General features: G+C 39.4%; 1 protein-coding gene across 1 annotated transcript in view; it reads right to left on the bottom strand.

Annotated features, from left to right (window-relative positions):
• Nucleotides 1-15,559: 15,559 nt before the first annotated feature.
• Nucleotides 15,560-16,337, bottom strand: part of egf (epidermal growth factor) — a gene marked incomplete at both ends in the record, with an annotated part of 28,396 nt that continues 27,618 nt past the window's right edge. The window contains one exon of the mRNA XM_080415494.1: nt 15,560-15,789. Within this exon, the coding sequence (XP_080271620.1) occupies nt 15,560-15,789 (230 nt within the window). The remainder of the gene's footprint in view (nt 15,790-16,337) is intronic.

The following is a 16,337-nucleotide window of genomic DNA, read 5'->3' on the forward strand; positions in this document are numbered from 1 at the left end:
TTTGTTTTATATTTTGTGAATGCATTGTCACACCCGTCATCCCTCGAGGCTATTAGACACCTCATGCCTATGGAGTGGGTCCGGGACTAGGCGATGAGTGGCGACCTATTTAAGTCTGGGACTCCAGTGCTCGCTGTTGGCAGGCTGCCATCAGGAGCATACAAAGATAGTTCATTGATTGATTGAATATTGAATACTTTATTAGCAGTTTGCAAAAAAAAGCACAGGAAAGTACAGTTCAATACAAGGTCTGCTATGAGGATTTTAAACCCAAGAAAGCCTATGGCTTGTTTCCGTTGGGGTCCTTTGTACTCAATTCATAGAAACATTAAATGACAGACAAATATACTTTAATATATACTATGCAAAATATCATATAAACAGAAATCAAATAGAAAATATGTACAGTAAACAGAAAAATGTACAGTTCACTTCACTAGGTGAACAGGTTGATTTCAACAGCATCCCTATTCTGCATGTCAATAGGTGACATTTGTTGGCATTAGGTGTACATTCAGGGAAAATAACACATTTACAAGCTCTGTGAAATTGATTGTAGTTTGGCTATTTCCGCCAGTACCGGGACCCTGGTCAACAAAGTATACAGTAGGGTTTTCCTGAGGTCATCTCCCATGTCCCACACACTCATCCCATGAAAGGTATTCCAGGCTAGTGCCCTGACTGCCCTCCAAACATTCAGATCCTGTTCTGTCGAAGCAGTCTATCCACAAGTTTCCAAGGGCATGGCGGGCATCACTTCCTGTTGATATGGTCAGGGATCAAATCGACAGGAAGTGATGCCCACCATGCCCTAGGAAACTTGTGGATAGGCACTGAGATTTTTTTTTTTTTTTGCAAAATATGTTTATGGCTTTTTCAGACAGACAAAATACAAACACTTAAACAAACAAGAAATAATAAAACAAAAATACAGCTCAGACGCAACATTCATAAAGTAAATTGAAAAGTGTGTGAAAATAAAAGGATAAGTAAGAACATGATCACAGGACACATCTCCCGGCCAACGATAGCAGTCCTCGACTACCTTGTGCACTGTCTTGCTGGCAGTGACTACTCTTTTTTTTTTAATTGCATGGCATAGAGCTTGAGCACTCAATTTCTACTGCCAGTACTAGTTCTCTGGGGCCTTTAAACCCTATATACTTTTGGCCAGAATCCCCCAGGGGTCTATACTAGGCCCCCTCCTTTTTTTCCCTCTACACCAAATATTTTTCTTTGAAAATAGTCAAGGGTTGCTGTGCTAGCTAGGGTTGGTGTGGTAATTTGCTTTTATTTGATAGACTGACTGATCAGTTGGTTGACGTGCTTTGGCATTGTCATATTTAGATTAATAACAAATGAGGGCTGCTGTAATTTTCATTATGAGGCTAGTGGTGACGACGTCAACAACATGCCATTTCTTTTCGATGTGTTCACTGTCCAAAAATGTGTCCATAAAGCCTGTCACTCTGGTTACACCTTAATGATGTCATGACAGTCCTTTATTATATCCTTTCCCCACCATGCCTTGTGCCTTTTCATGCATGCTGCCAAACACTTTCATCACAAGATCCAGATGGAGGGAGATAGGGCATGCCTCCTGGTGGGGATTTGAAATGTGCACCTTTCTAATTTTAGAGTATTGTATTTTCATGCAGAAATCAAGTCATTGAGGTGCCTAGCAGGTTTCACAGTTTTAATAAAAAACTAACTGCATTAGGGATTATTATTAACTCTGCAACATAGTATTAAGACTATACAGGTTTTAAGCTCCCACTTGTTTTAACTTTTAACCTGTATATATCACCAAGGGGGATTACATAATTGTATTGATCTTACATTATTGTAATGATCTGGCAAAATCCTCCAGTGAGCCAAATGTAGGCCTATGGGGCACACAATGGACAGGTGCATTGTTGATCCGTGGTAATCAGTGGTGTAAACTCAAGTTACAAAGTAGATTTACTCAAGTACTGTAGCCTACTTAAGTATTTTTTGGGGTATTTTTACTTTACTGGAGTATTTCCAACGTTCAGTACTTTTACTTCTACTCCACTACATTGCAGAGGCAAATATTATACTTTTACTCCACTACAAGTATTTGTAACGTTTACTTGTTACTTTGTAGAGTTTGATTATTATTACAAAACATACATTAACCTCTTCAGCCCTATAGCCTATATACATTTAGGCCATTTGAAAATAGCCAATCTATAAGCTCACATTCTGCATAATGATTTCTACTTTTGGTACTTTAAGTACACTTTTGTACTTTTACTCAAGTACATTTTGAATTCCGGACTTTTATAAACAGTATTTCTACATCGCAGTATTGATACTTTTATTTAAGTAAAAAAAAATCTGGTGTTAATTAATATCACCTGTCGGTTATTGTATTGTGCCCCTTAGGCTACCGTATTCACACACAGACAACAACTTCCTCCCCACTTCCTAGTGATGTGTTGGTGATGTGTTCACTGGGAAGTGGAGAGAAAAGAAGCAAGCACCTCGTGGAAAAGTGGAGATATTTGACTAAACTCACGTTTTCCTTCAGAACATTTATATCATAAATGATTGGGTGAGTAGAGTACACACGCAGTGACGCAGTTCTACAACATTATGACTCTTGATTGATTGATTGAATACTTTATTAGTTCCATTGTGGTCCTATTACATGTAGTGTATGGCAGTGGTGTAAAGTAACTAAGTGCATTTACTCAAGTACTGTACTTGAGTACAATTTTGAGGTATTTTTTATTTTACTGGAGTATTTCCAATTTTCAGTACTTTTACTTCTACTCCATTAGCCTACATCTCAGAGGCAAATATTATAGCCTACTTTTACTCCACTACAATTATTTGAAAAATGACTAGTTATTTACTTTGTAGATTTAGATTATTATTACATTATCCACTTCAGCTCTTATTATTACATTATCCACCCCTATTATTATATTATCCACTTCAGCCCTATAGGGCATAGCAGTGGCGCCCATTTTCTGGTTCCATTGTTCCAGACCACATTCATTTTTCCCATAGAGATTTCCAAAAATATTTATATCAATTAATTTAAGCCTAGAATCAAGCCATCCAGGATCCTGGTGAATCGTGGCCATAAAACATTATATAAAAAAATAAAAATAAAAGTATGATATACTATATTTAATAAATGTAATAAAAAAGAGCTTGTACTGTAGATCTGCTATTTTCAAAATATTTGCATACATTTTTAAAACTTGTGAAATGGAACATTCTACATAATGAGTGCTTTCTACTTTTGGTACTTTAAGTACGTTTTGATACCAATACTTTTGTACTTTTACTCAAGCAAATTTTGATTACCAGACTTTTACTTGTAACAGAGTGTTTGTTTCTACATTGCAGTATTGATACTTTTACTGAAGTAAAAAATGAGAGTACTTTTTCCACCACTGTTCACAGGTGAGTTGATGAGCGGACATCATGTCCACTGCTTCTTTACAGTGAAGCAAATGTAGGCTATTTTCACTAGACTTATTTGGAATGATAAATAATCATAAGTAAACCTTTATTGACACCTGTGGGGAAATGCAGCCAGACGTGCATAGCAATTTATGCTGTTAACAGCAGAAGGCGTTTTACCACAAACATTTCAGAATAGGTAGAGATAAGAGACTGTCTGATTACACAAGAATCCACTTTGCAGGATATTGTACTGATGTAATTTAATATAATATATTAAATACATAAATATATTTTCATCTCAATTCCAAGGTTCTGGTAACCTAATCTCTCAAGAACAGATTCTGCTCTGCGTTTGAATCTGTCGGGGAGGTTCGTCATAACATGTACGCAGTAGCCTACAAGTGGGCGTGCCTTCAGATCAGGAAGCAGGCCGCGCTTTACCCAATCAAAAGTAGTGGGCGGGATTCACATGTCCGTCTATCCTTCCCCACTCGAAACAAAGCGAAACTAATTTAACAATAGCGTCCGCAGAGCAGACAAAACCACGGAAAGATATTCACATTTTAACTTGCTCTTTCATCTTAGAAACAAGTGGGCTTATAACCAAAACCATCCATGTTCTCTGGGAGAAGTGGTGTTAGTGTTCCGTGTAGAAATATTGTTAGTGGGAATGAAAACATAGTCGCACCACCGGAAGTGATGCGCTGAAGGCAGACCAAAACCCCGGTTTCCTTGCGCACAGGTGCTACGTTTTCTTCCTCCCAGAGCCAACTGAGATAGTCAAAAACAGCAGAGGGCGCTGTTTTTCCTTTTCATTTGGGGCTGGGTTCCCAGATTGCTGGTAACCTGACTTCGCCAGATGGGGGTGGTATTGACTTCACAATACAGCCTCCATCTGGACTCGCTCAGACTGTAGCTGCCCACACTGCTGCGCGTTCAACCAATCAGCGGCTGCTAGGGGCGGGATCATCCAATCACCTGCCAAGTAGCTTGAAAAAAAAAGGGACCGCCCCTTCATCGATTCTTCTACCGAGGTCCCAGATGGAAGTAGCCTGTGAAACAAATGTGACGCAAGCTTCTTCCATCTATCTGGCAGAGTCAGGTTAAGGTTCTGGTACAATGGGCTTTATTTTAATGTCATTTTGATTACATTTAAATTTTCTTGATTTCACAGTATGGTGGAGAGAGATGACATGCTATATGGCCAGGCCACAAGAAGATGCTAAACACATGATGGTGACTTCAGGGTCCCCACGGTCATGAAATTCCTGGAAATATTTTGAAATTGAAAAAAAAAAAATCCAGTACTGGAAAAGTTTGGGAATTGATCAAAGGTCCTGGAATTTATCAAGGGTCCTGGAAAAATATTTGGCTATGCATTGTTTTTGGCTATTGATTTTGTTAATACAAAACATTTTCATAAACATGTATAACATTACACGAAATATGTAACATAAGTAGTTTTTCGCCGAACGGGCTGTGTGATGGCATATATTATTTAAATAAAATAAGTCATACGGATGCCATAATGAGTCTTCCAGTGAGCTATGCCCTGATTTTGCACGAAATTTTGAATGAAATTGTGCTATTCTATATTCTATGCTTTATTTTTGCTACACTGCCTATCTTTGGGCATTCTACATAGGAGTAAGAGACACATTATTGCGCTGAATGATTGTTATATAGGCCTGGAAATTGGGCTAAATATTCTGGAAAAGTTTTGGAAAAGTTTTGGAAATTCATTGCTAAAAATGTGTGGGGACCCTGGACTTAGTTCTAGTTCTACACCCATGTCCATAATCCATACAGTACATGAGCTAGCTGACTGATCCTCTGAGATAGTCATGGCTCCTGAACTCAGGGTCGGCCCTGTGCCCTAAGCCGGTTTAGACAAGTCCGATTTACGACTTTTCTTTAATGCCCCTTTAAATGAAATTTAAGACCAATTTATCAAAAACAAAAAATTACTCCAACGACACCGATTACTCAGATTTAGGGTCAATTTTGTCCACATATGTAATAGAGTTCACCATAAGGGTTGAACAAATATGCCATACATTTTAAATGCATGGCATGCAAGAATACACAATAATATTAAAATAAAATAAAACAATCACTGTGTGGATAAGGGGAGCTATATTTATCAATTTTAATATCCTTATCGATCCCACTACTGATCCCTTTTCTATATTGGTAGTTGTAAATTTGGGGGGGGGGGAATGCAAGTCCTTCATTTACTGGTCACTGGTGAGATGGTGATCGCTGCTTTTATGATGCTTATTATGTTCCCCGACACCTACAACAAGTGACAACATTCCTGCCTGGCTCCCAATACAAACATGACGATTATGGCACTCGCTTGTCGCCCGATTGGTTCAATTCAGCAGAAATAAACAGCAAACACATGTATTAGTTAAGTTTGCCCCTTGCATCTCCCGGGGCCCTAAGCGCTCACGTATAGGGCGGGCCGGCAGTGCCTATAGTATACTGATACCAGTACCCAATTTCTACAAGTTCTAAATCTTGGATTTCTAAGTCCCAGGATTTATTTGGCTAACCTCTAGTCTCTCAAGCCAGACAAATTCCACAATCTTTGAATGCTACACAGTCTGTAACTACACTCCCTGAAAGCAGCACACAGGAAGCTGTCGTCCTTCGTCATTTCTATTCACAAAGATATTTTATAAAATAATTTCCATTTCTTCTAGGCAGAAAGCCAGTTTCGACTTTACTTGCTTTACTGTAAGACACATTTACGTGACTACAAAGACAAAAGGGAAGTGGGAGGGAGGCGGACATCCGCTGTAGTTTCTCTGGCTTTTTCAGTGCTTCTGTTGCATAGACTGTATGGTGGAATCATTTGTAAATTGTTTGAGCCAACAGTCTGCCTCTAGAGCCTGGCTAACCTCCCAAGTTCCAAGTCCTTAACCTGGCCTAAATCCATACCTAAACTTGCCAAAACATATAATAATAATTTGAAAGTTATACCTGTCCTCAACTGCACACACTCAGTGCTTCATGGGTATAATACTGCCAGTTCAGGAGCCACTATCAAATACAAAAAAATCAATGATGGTATTTGGTAAAGTATCTGTAGCCCATGGTTGACAAAATAATTGATGCTTCGTGTTTAGAACTGCAATCCATAACATTTACTGACTGTCTGCGATCCAAACCCGGGTATCCCGCGCTAAAATGTCTACTGCTGAGCTAAGACAGAAGGCCTGTTTGGATACACTGTGAACTTAGTGTATTTGCAATACTACTGTCATCCGGTAGTGGTTGCCTGGTCGGATCTAAATGTATGTATGGTAAAGCAGGGAGTCCATCTCCAACCACTGCAGCTGTGTAGTTAGTGATATTGTATTAACATACTCTACCATACAGATTAAAGCTAGACCGGTATCGGTCTGGCCAATATAACCCCCATTATTTGACCTTTTTGACTACATCAGTATTGTCTTTCTCAAAAGTAAAAAAAAAAAGTAAAAAAATAGCTAATCGAATCATGAGCTTGTAGATCGACTATTTTTGAACATTTTGAGTAGGGCTTAAGTGGTTAAATAAAATAAAGTTCAGTTAGTGTGTTTATTTTGTATCCATCAAAACGTTATTTGTGTTGTATTAATTTTATTGCGGCTGATGGCAATCCCCAATAAGTTGATCAGCCGGCAGTCTAAGCCTGGGAGAGACTTGTATGTATGATGCGCAAACTAAAAGGACTCGCGTCCACACGAAAGCTCAAGTTTAAAAATGCCTTACTTCAAGTGTCACCAAATATTACAATAAGCCTCTCTAATAATAAGCAACCAGGCAGCGATATTAGTGGATGTCACCAGTCTCTTCAAAACGTTTCTAGTGGCCGTTCTGGTTGGTAACGGAGGACTGGTGATAAGTTATCAGTCACAGTACATTTGACCTGGAACCATGAACTGATAAGTTCTCTGTCTGGAGATAAACACACTACCGGTTCACCTGCCTCTCCTGTCACATCTGCAGACTATCAACACTGATAGCTCTGACGAGTTGGTTAAAGCTACAATCTGGGACTTTTTAAATGAATAAAATGGCATTTTAACCAATCTGTATGGTAGAGTTTGTTAATACAATATAACTAGTGCCAAAATATATAGAGGTTCGGGCCCACCTACGTTGCACTGTCGATCTGACCAATATGTCTGAGTCATATAGTGTCAAGGGCCTGGTCAGAGTACCGCTATGCCTGTTCGTAAGTGTCTCTTTTGTGCCCATTTTTGGAGATACTGATGTCATTAGTAGAATATACTAATGACATCAGGTATCTCCAAAAATGGGCACATGGGCATATTATGCCCATACCCTGTATATTGGTGTGCCCATATATGGGCATATTGGTTGCATCAGCAGTTCTGGACAACTGGATATCCATATGTGCCCATATATGGACATATCAGTTGGATCTGTGGTTCTGGACAAGCGCATATCCGAACGGCTCAGCGGCGCGAACCGCACTCCCTCGAGTCCTTGCTGATGCACGCGCCGAGTTTGAAGTCGGTCGGTCCCATATATGCACATGACCATATATGGGCATACTAGCGGTTGGATCTGTGGCTCTGGATAACCGGATCTTCATTTATGCATATATATGTGCATATCGGGTTTGTTTATGGATATGTCTGAGTCATAGTGGCATGCCTATATATGGGCGTATTGGGTTTATGGTTATGTCTGAGTCAGTCTGACGTGGCCGTGGTCCTGCCTCTATATATGGGCGTGTTGGGTTTGTTTATGGTTATGTCTGAATCAGAGTGACGTGGCCGTGGTCCCGCCGGCCAGCCGGTCCTCCTAGTATCCAATACACACTCTCACACACACACACACACACAGACACGTGTGTATAGTGCGTGCCAAAAATCCTGAAGGGGGCGTCAACAAGTGTCATTTGGTAGCGGCGGACATCTTTATGGGGTATAAACAGGTTGACTTAACATTGCCCCCCACCAGTGTGTCTGCAGCTACTATTCCACGCCCCCCGTGGTGACGACACGTTGGCAAGCACTATAGACTGTTCTATGCATCGTGGCTGCATTTTGGCCCTGAATTGAAGTCAAATCTATTTCACAGCTATGAAACACTGAATTTTTATATATACTTTATATGTATAATGTATGTATTTACTAGAAACAACTTTATCGTTATCGTCTGTGTTGATTTCAGGAGAAATTCTCTGACACAGAGGTGTTTATGTGCACGTTTGTGCACATAAATTAGCAGTTCTCTGTTCTCTCTCAAACATTTCCTGCAAATCAACAAATATTGCTTACAATGTCTAGTTACTGTGGTAGACTTAAAATACACAGCACAACCCCCACATAGATCACTTATTTGTACCGAGCTTCAAATAAAGTGATTGGTGGCAGCATAAATAACTGTTAAAAATATGACCTTATACTTTTTGCTATCTACCACTGCCATCTACTGGACAAAAGAGTTAACTAACTCATTGGATAAAATGACTGGAGGTATAGTAGTACAGCACAATGGAGAATAATTTGAGCAGTTTCCATGAAACATTCCTGGTTAATACGAACTTGAATTACAGAATCTGAATCGATTTTATTGTCACGTCACAGGTTTACAAGATGTGAAGAGGTGGGTGAGTTTTTGTTTTTTGTTTTTGCGTGCTCCATTTTGTAGTTTTTGGTGAGAAGAAAGAGGATAGAGTAGGAGTGTAAGAGCAGGAGAGAAAAGAAACACATGCACACACACAGTTGTCTCTGTTCACAGGGGACATAACTACTTACTCACTCTGTATTCTTGAGCTTCAGGATCACGTCTATGTCCGATATGCACATTAGCCCCCCACGCGCACACACACACACACACACACACACACACACACACACACACACACACACACACACACACACACACACCCCTAGTTGCATACACATATTCTAAATCTACCTAAATCCCACAAACTAGTTGTACTGGGTGGTTGTGTAGAGCTAGAGGGACCAACCTGTGACCTGCAGGATCAACACAAAGCCTTTGAGTGGCTGACTAATGCCTCATTTAACCCCCTTCAGCTGGGATCCAGCCCCCCTGCAGCCCCCAGGACACGCCACGCATGTACACATCCCTCTGACTGACGCATCACACTGATTGACACATCACATAAATATATCAGATTGAATGACATATCACATAAATATGTTATGACTGAATAGCGCACAAATCAATGCTGAGTGAGATATTGGATATATGATGTTTAATGAGATATCAACGACGATATCAGACAAAGATATCAGATTGAGTGAGATGTGCAAAATATTGGACAGAATCAGATATACAAAGACAAGATAACATATCAGACAAAGATATCAGACTGAATGAGATATACAAAGATACCACACTGAATAAGATATTGGACTGAATGAGATATCAGACAAAGGCTGAATGATATATCAGAGAAAGATATCAGACTGAATGAAATATCTAAGAAAACAGAGCAGACGTGTGGAGAGTTCATTACAGTTCATTACTAGGTATGAGGTTCTTGCAGTTTTCAGCTTCACCCTTCTGATGGCTACTCGGATGGTCCTGATGAACCCTCAGGGGGCGCTGTAAGGGGTAAAGTGTCTTGCTCACGGACACCTCGACACATAACCCCGAAACAAAAAGAACAATAATATATATATATAATAATATGATCACAATTCTCCTTGGACTGCCAATGGTTTACAAGGCTGTATGACAGCACATGACATGATGTGTGTGGCTTCCTTCTAAAGCTGTTGTTCTGATAATGCTGCGTTGTGTGCTCTCTGTCTGTAGATGCTTGTCTCACCCTCTCTCTCTCTCTCTCTCTTTCTCTCTCTCTCTCTCTCTCTCACACAGCTCTTATGATCCTCTGTATTTAATTCCTACCTGCTGAAGCCAAAATGGGAGGCAGCTCTCAACTCCAAACCATCCACCAGAGAGAACAGAGGAGAAGATGACTTCAGCTGGAGGTACCCACAATGATGAATAGACTTCCAATCTCTTTCATTCTTTCTCTCCCTCTCTGCCTGAGCACTGACAGCCATACCAGCCCAACTACTATGACTTAGACAGTATACAACTGTGAACTTCATGGTGCCTTATTTTGGGGGTCAAATGTATGTTGTTTACATTTTCTTGTGTTTTAATGCAGTTTAAATTGCAGACTGATTTGAAAAGTGTAGCTGAAAATAGTCCTGGAAGAGATCAAATTCAATTCAAACGTCCATGGCTTACTTTTATTTACCCCTGCAATGATGTTTGACATTGACTCAATTATTCAGGTAAGTGGAGAAGGCAGACAATTCATGAAAAATATAACAAATAAATCACTTACAAATGATCTGTATTAAGTACTCTACACACCAATAAACTAAAGCTGATTAAAACTGATTCCACTTATGTTACCATTATGAAGAACAAAGCTTCGTGGAAGGAAAACAAAAAAATAACTGAATTAAATTCTACATTGATTGTGCTTAAACACTCAAAGCTTAATGCTAATTATCAGTTATAATATTGTTTAAGGCAACACCAAAATCTTCCATGTAAAAGTTCAAGTGTTCCTATTTGTTACCAGTGAGTCTGGCCCCTATTGCCCCCATTGAGAGGAGTAATATAAAATAAATTGACGCTGGGCCCCAATTTCATCTTTTGTTTGAGAGTCGATCTGCTGCTGTTTAGAGTGGAGCCCTAACCTCTCTGTTAGCTCCTAATGGGGGCCAATGTGTAGCTAAGTGTGGCTCGGCAGGACAAATCAATATCGATGTGGCCCCTGATGGTCTCTGAGTGAAAGTGGTTTTTGAAACAGAGAGGAGGTTGTGGGTGCCTCTCCATTAAAGATCCCCAGTCAACCTTGAGAGGGGCACAGACAGGGAGAGAGGAGATAGAGATGGACTGATAGATAGGTGGTGTGTGTGTGTGTGTGTGTGTGTGTGTGTGTGGGGGGGGGGTCTCATATTTTGAGACAGATGTCACCAGAGCGTTAAGTTTTATGGAGGAGTAGAAACTCCTCCATCTTTGTCCTCTCTCATCACTGGAGGAGGGAGGGAGGGCGAGAGAGAGAGAGAGTGTACTATTATGTCTGGAATGACACGGGGGTAGGGGTTCATCTCATTGACTGCCAATCACGTAGATCTACGCGAACCGCTTTAAAGCCGCCACGTGCCAATCGCGTAGATCTACGTGAAGTGAAAAATGTTTTTAAAAAAAAATAATGTTTTTTTTTTCCAATTTCACCCAAAGACCAAGGAGATATGATTAGTTGAAGATCTAGACTCCTATCCACTTCCTTGTTAACTTAAAACTTAAAAATGCTGTATTTCGGCTCCTGAGTACGGTACCTTTTTTTTTCCAATGAAAAACTCTGGCACTGGCTAAAAAATTATGAAATAATTCTGGCAGTCAATGTGTTAATCGACTGAATCAGAATACATTGTTTCATATTTGAGGAAGTAAGGATGGTAAAGACATCTGTTTTAAAAGTAAAACAACACTGTTATAACTTATGAGGATAGTGTAGATGCAATATATACAGGCTATACTCTACTGCAGTCATCCTCTGTCATTGATGATCACTGGACTATCATAGGAATAGAAAGCTTGTTGAAGCTTGTTGCCTTTACTGTTGGTTACTTGTCATGGACTGGGGCATGTAGTGAGAATGAGCAGCAGGAGCTGGTGATAAACGTTATTCAGTGTTTTTTTGTTGTTGTAGATAACAGAAGTGATTTTATTATCAGCAAAAATATACAAGCATCAACATACAACTTTACCGTTCCAGTTCTGTGGTTGCTGAAAATTCGACATAATCACAGTTGAATAGAATTGGTTTAAAAGTTGCTGCATTATCACTAGTCCAAATATAAGAGCACATACAGCAAAGAAATGAGAGAACAGAAATCGGTAGCATCACATTATAAATTGAACCTTCCCTTTGCCAAACCAAACTATAAACTCCATCCAACCAACCTCCCATTTGACTGGTTCTGTTTAGCATAAAGTAAGAACCAAACACAGCTCTAGATAGCATCTTTGTATAAAAATAAATATAGCATCAACGTCGACAATCTACATTCTCACAGTTGTCATATTAGCTTGACAATGAACTTCAGTAAGTGTAATTCTGGACCAAGTATTATAATACACAATGCCATAATATCAAAAAAATCTACGGATACATTAAAAAGAAATCATCTTCTCCCTCACTTTAAAGACATCATTTAACGTATTTAAATATCTAGCTGACTGCAGTGGACTCGACCTCTGAGCTTGGTAAAACGTAAATAATTCTAATGTTCTCACCGAAGCCAAAACCGGCATCAGCTAACCTGTCTTAATGCTTAAACACATTAATACACTGAAACCTCTGAAACACGCATTGAAGACAGTGATTTCACAAACAAAAATGCATCCCTTTCTAGCTGAATTAAGCATTACATTTAAACTACAAAGACGTAACATAATGTTAAATCACCTGAACAGAAAATATTTGAGAAGGAGGATTGTCGAGTTTTGTGTAACTGAACAAACAATTTAAATAGCCGACCAAAGCTTATTCAGAAAATAAAACATACTATACAAGCATATGACGTTTTCACCATTAAATGTTATAATGTTACAGACCATGTGAAACTACAGATGTCCATTTGAAATGACTAGAATGTTATTTTTACATAATTTAGGCATTGTGACCCACATAGGTTATTGTACAGCAGGTAAACAAACACATTATTACAAAAGACCCCACTGGAGTAGAGTCTAACATTAAAGGGACACTATCAATACATTTTTTGGAGAGCCGACAATGAAAACTGAGCCGTCTTATGTGTGTCTCTGAAAAGCCACTTAATTTGTACGTTTACGCCAGTGATGTTACTGGAGTAAAAATTGTGAATGTAAAAACCTTAACCTTTTCTACAAGTTATCTAGGACATGGTCCTAGATAGGGCCTGTATGTCTGTCTGTCCCCTCAAAAGTAGACCAATCACTGCTCATGTCTTCCTGGTTGTCTTCACAACCAGGAAATGCCTAGTGAACTGAATGTATAATTCATGAAGAGAGAAAGTTTAATCGTAGTTGATAATCTACAGTATGCATGTCATGCATGCCCTTTAAGTTGTGAATCTCTTACTGTAGTTACATCAACATTGTTCATGTGAAGTCGACTTTTGTACTTAGTCAGATGAAGTGCTTTCAGTTCATCATTGCCATTTGTCATTATGGCCAAAGGCGACATAGACTTCATCACACTAGTCCACATGCCCATAATCGGAGAAGGGGGTCAGTGCCATGCCAATATTGGACTCTATAGAGCACCGAAGTCTGACGTAATTTACGCATCCTACCTGGTTCGCGGTTTTCCACCCCCGTTCTGAATTCCCATAGACGTCTTTGATATCGCGTCAAATAAGAACTGTGTTCCAAAAATAAACAAATGATCCTGGCGGTTTGACTCTTATGGATATGAAGCATCAACTGACAGTGAGGAAACGCTAATGTTACTTCCGCCGAATTAGTAACATTTTTGCCAGAAACAGACTTTATCAAATATAAGTGACTGACCTATCATAAACTATACAGAGCCACCTCCCTGACAATATCGCCAAGACAGTTTGTTTTATTTTTGGACCACAATTATTATATGAGACGATTCTAAGATGACCCTATGTTATTCTCCATAGAGAAATTACTTTACGAACCAGGGGATGAACGAGTGACGTCAGGACTTCTGTACTCTATATGCTTGCCTGAGAAATGCATCATGAGAGATTAATGCCAAAAACAAAGGTTGTTGTGTGATGTTTGCATAGACTATGAATAACTATCAACAACTAATTGAAATGCACTTCAAATGCGTGATAGTGTCCCGTTAAGTAAATGTACAGACTTGGTTTTATCTAATTTTCCAGTTGTTATTGTACTTATAATCCAGAGGTTCCCAAAATTCTGTAGAAAATGACATGCTGAGGGATTTTCAGACGTGGGGTGAAAGTGGGCCGGTATGCAGTACTGGGTAGAAGACCTGTCAAAACCTACATACAACCCATCACAAATGTATTTTCTCCTGGTAAAGATTTGTTTTGCCAGTTATTTCAAAGTGGACCATCAGGGCTAGAAATAACCTTTTTTCACCACCGTCCCAAAACAGTGACCGAACATATTTTCAAGAACTAATGCAAATAAAGACTTTTTCTTTCCTTTTCAATATAGTTCCCAATAGCGTCAAGTTAGTTTAAATCAAACTCGACTTCCAGCAGGTGGACTGCAAAATAAAACCTGCGCTGACTAATCATATTGCAAGTATCAAATAGTATTAATCTAAGTAGGTATTATTTTAAAGTCCACCTAGTAAGGCTACCGTTTTGTCCAATAGAACTTCACATATAAAACAAATTGTCAAATTGTCTGCCGAAACCAATTCAACCACGGACAGCCCTAACTTAGCCATAAAGGATGTTAATTGTTTCTAATTTCTACACCATAAAGGTATCAACAAATAATAATTATAATGCATGAAGCTGCAGGCGGGAGGAAAGCAATATTAAGTGATGAAGGTTAGGGGTTGTAGTATCGGCAATAATTTAAATCCACTTTCACCCCTGTTTACGTGAATTGGAGTACTGGGTTCTGGGATTTGAGAAATAAGCTCTTTCTTTAAAGTTTGTACGTAGGTCAAATACTGTAAGAGGTGAATGTATAATGGTTCCAGAATGGTCTAGGCCAGTGGTTCCCAAACTTTTGAGCTTGAGACCCAAAAGAGAAATTAAATGTCTTCCTGATCTACAAGCTGACAACACGTCGCGATGCAACGTGTTGTGAGCTTGTAGATCGGCTATTTTCACTACTTCTTAAACATGTATTTTCTAATTTAGGGAATCTCTTTGATTATTTTTATTTTATTCATTATTATTATTATTTATCTAAATTATTTTGAAAAAATGTTGAATTTGTTTTTAATTCATGAACATTTGTGATTTAAAAAAATAATAATAATCATTAAAAGAAATATAGAAAATGAAAATTACTCGCAACCCATAAAAATGGACCCGCAACCCAAACTTGGGTCCCGACCCACTGTTTGGGAAACACTGGTCTAGGCCTCAGGCGAGCATGGGGCTCCGGTTGTTGGGCTTTGTGGCCCAGGTTTTGGGGTTTCTGGGTCGGTTGGCTGTGGATCATCTAGAAAGATGAGGTTGTCGATGGATTTTAGCTTCTGGATGCTGCCATTGGTGGTTTCCATGGCAGCAGTAGGTACCATAGAACACTCGTATGCCTGATTGTGTCTGGGTAAGGACCCCACCTCCTCGGCCACAACAGCATCACCTGACAAAAACATAGATTATTATTTTTTCTGGACCAAAGCGTAATAGTTTTTATTCATTCACAAAAATTATCGTCAAAATCATAAACTGTTTCCCACCATTACTTGATAAATCGTTTGTAGTAGAACTGTAGTATAAAAGTAATATCATACAAGAGGGACGGCTGTTAAACTGTTTATCAGCATGACTGTGATTCGGTCAGGTACGATACCGCAGGCAGAGAGAAGAAGCAAATAAAAGTCTCCTTTTTTAATCTTTTTAAAAGTAATAGTTATGTCCCATGTTTTACTGTCCTTGTCACCGTCAATCCCTAATGTTGGTCTGGGGCGGATGTAGACAACGACATGTCTCATCCGATGGATCCAATCACATGGAGTTGCCCCCTATCCCTCCCAGTTCTCTCCTGAACAGGCACCCCAAGCCAAGTCGGAGGCACCGTGGAGGAATAACCTCAATCAGTGGCGGTGGTGGTAGGTGCTCTACCTCTGTACCACCTGGACACCCCTGAAATAAAAGTGTTTAGTGGGGGTGGTGGACGTGTGTGTCTGT

Source organism: Gymnoscopelus braueri (genome assembly GCF_963280865.1).
Source record: "Gymnoscopelus braueri genome assembly, chromosome: 20".
In the NCBI taxonomy this organism is placed as follows: domain Eukaryota; kingdom Metazoa; phylum Chordata; class Actinopteri; order Myctophiformes; family Myctophidae; genus Gymnoscopelus; species Gymnoscopelus braueri.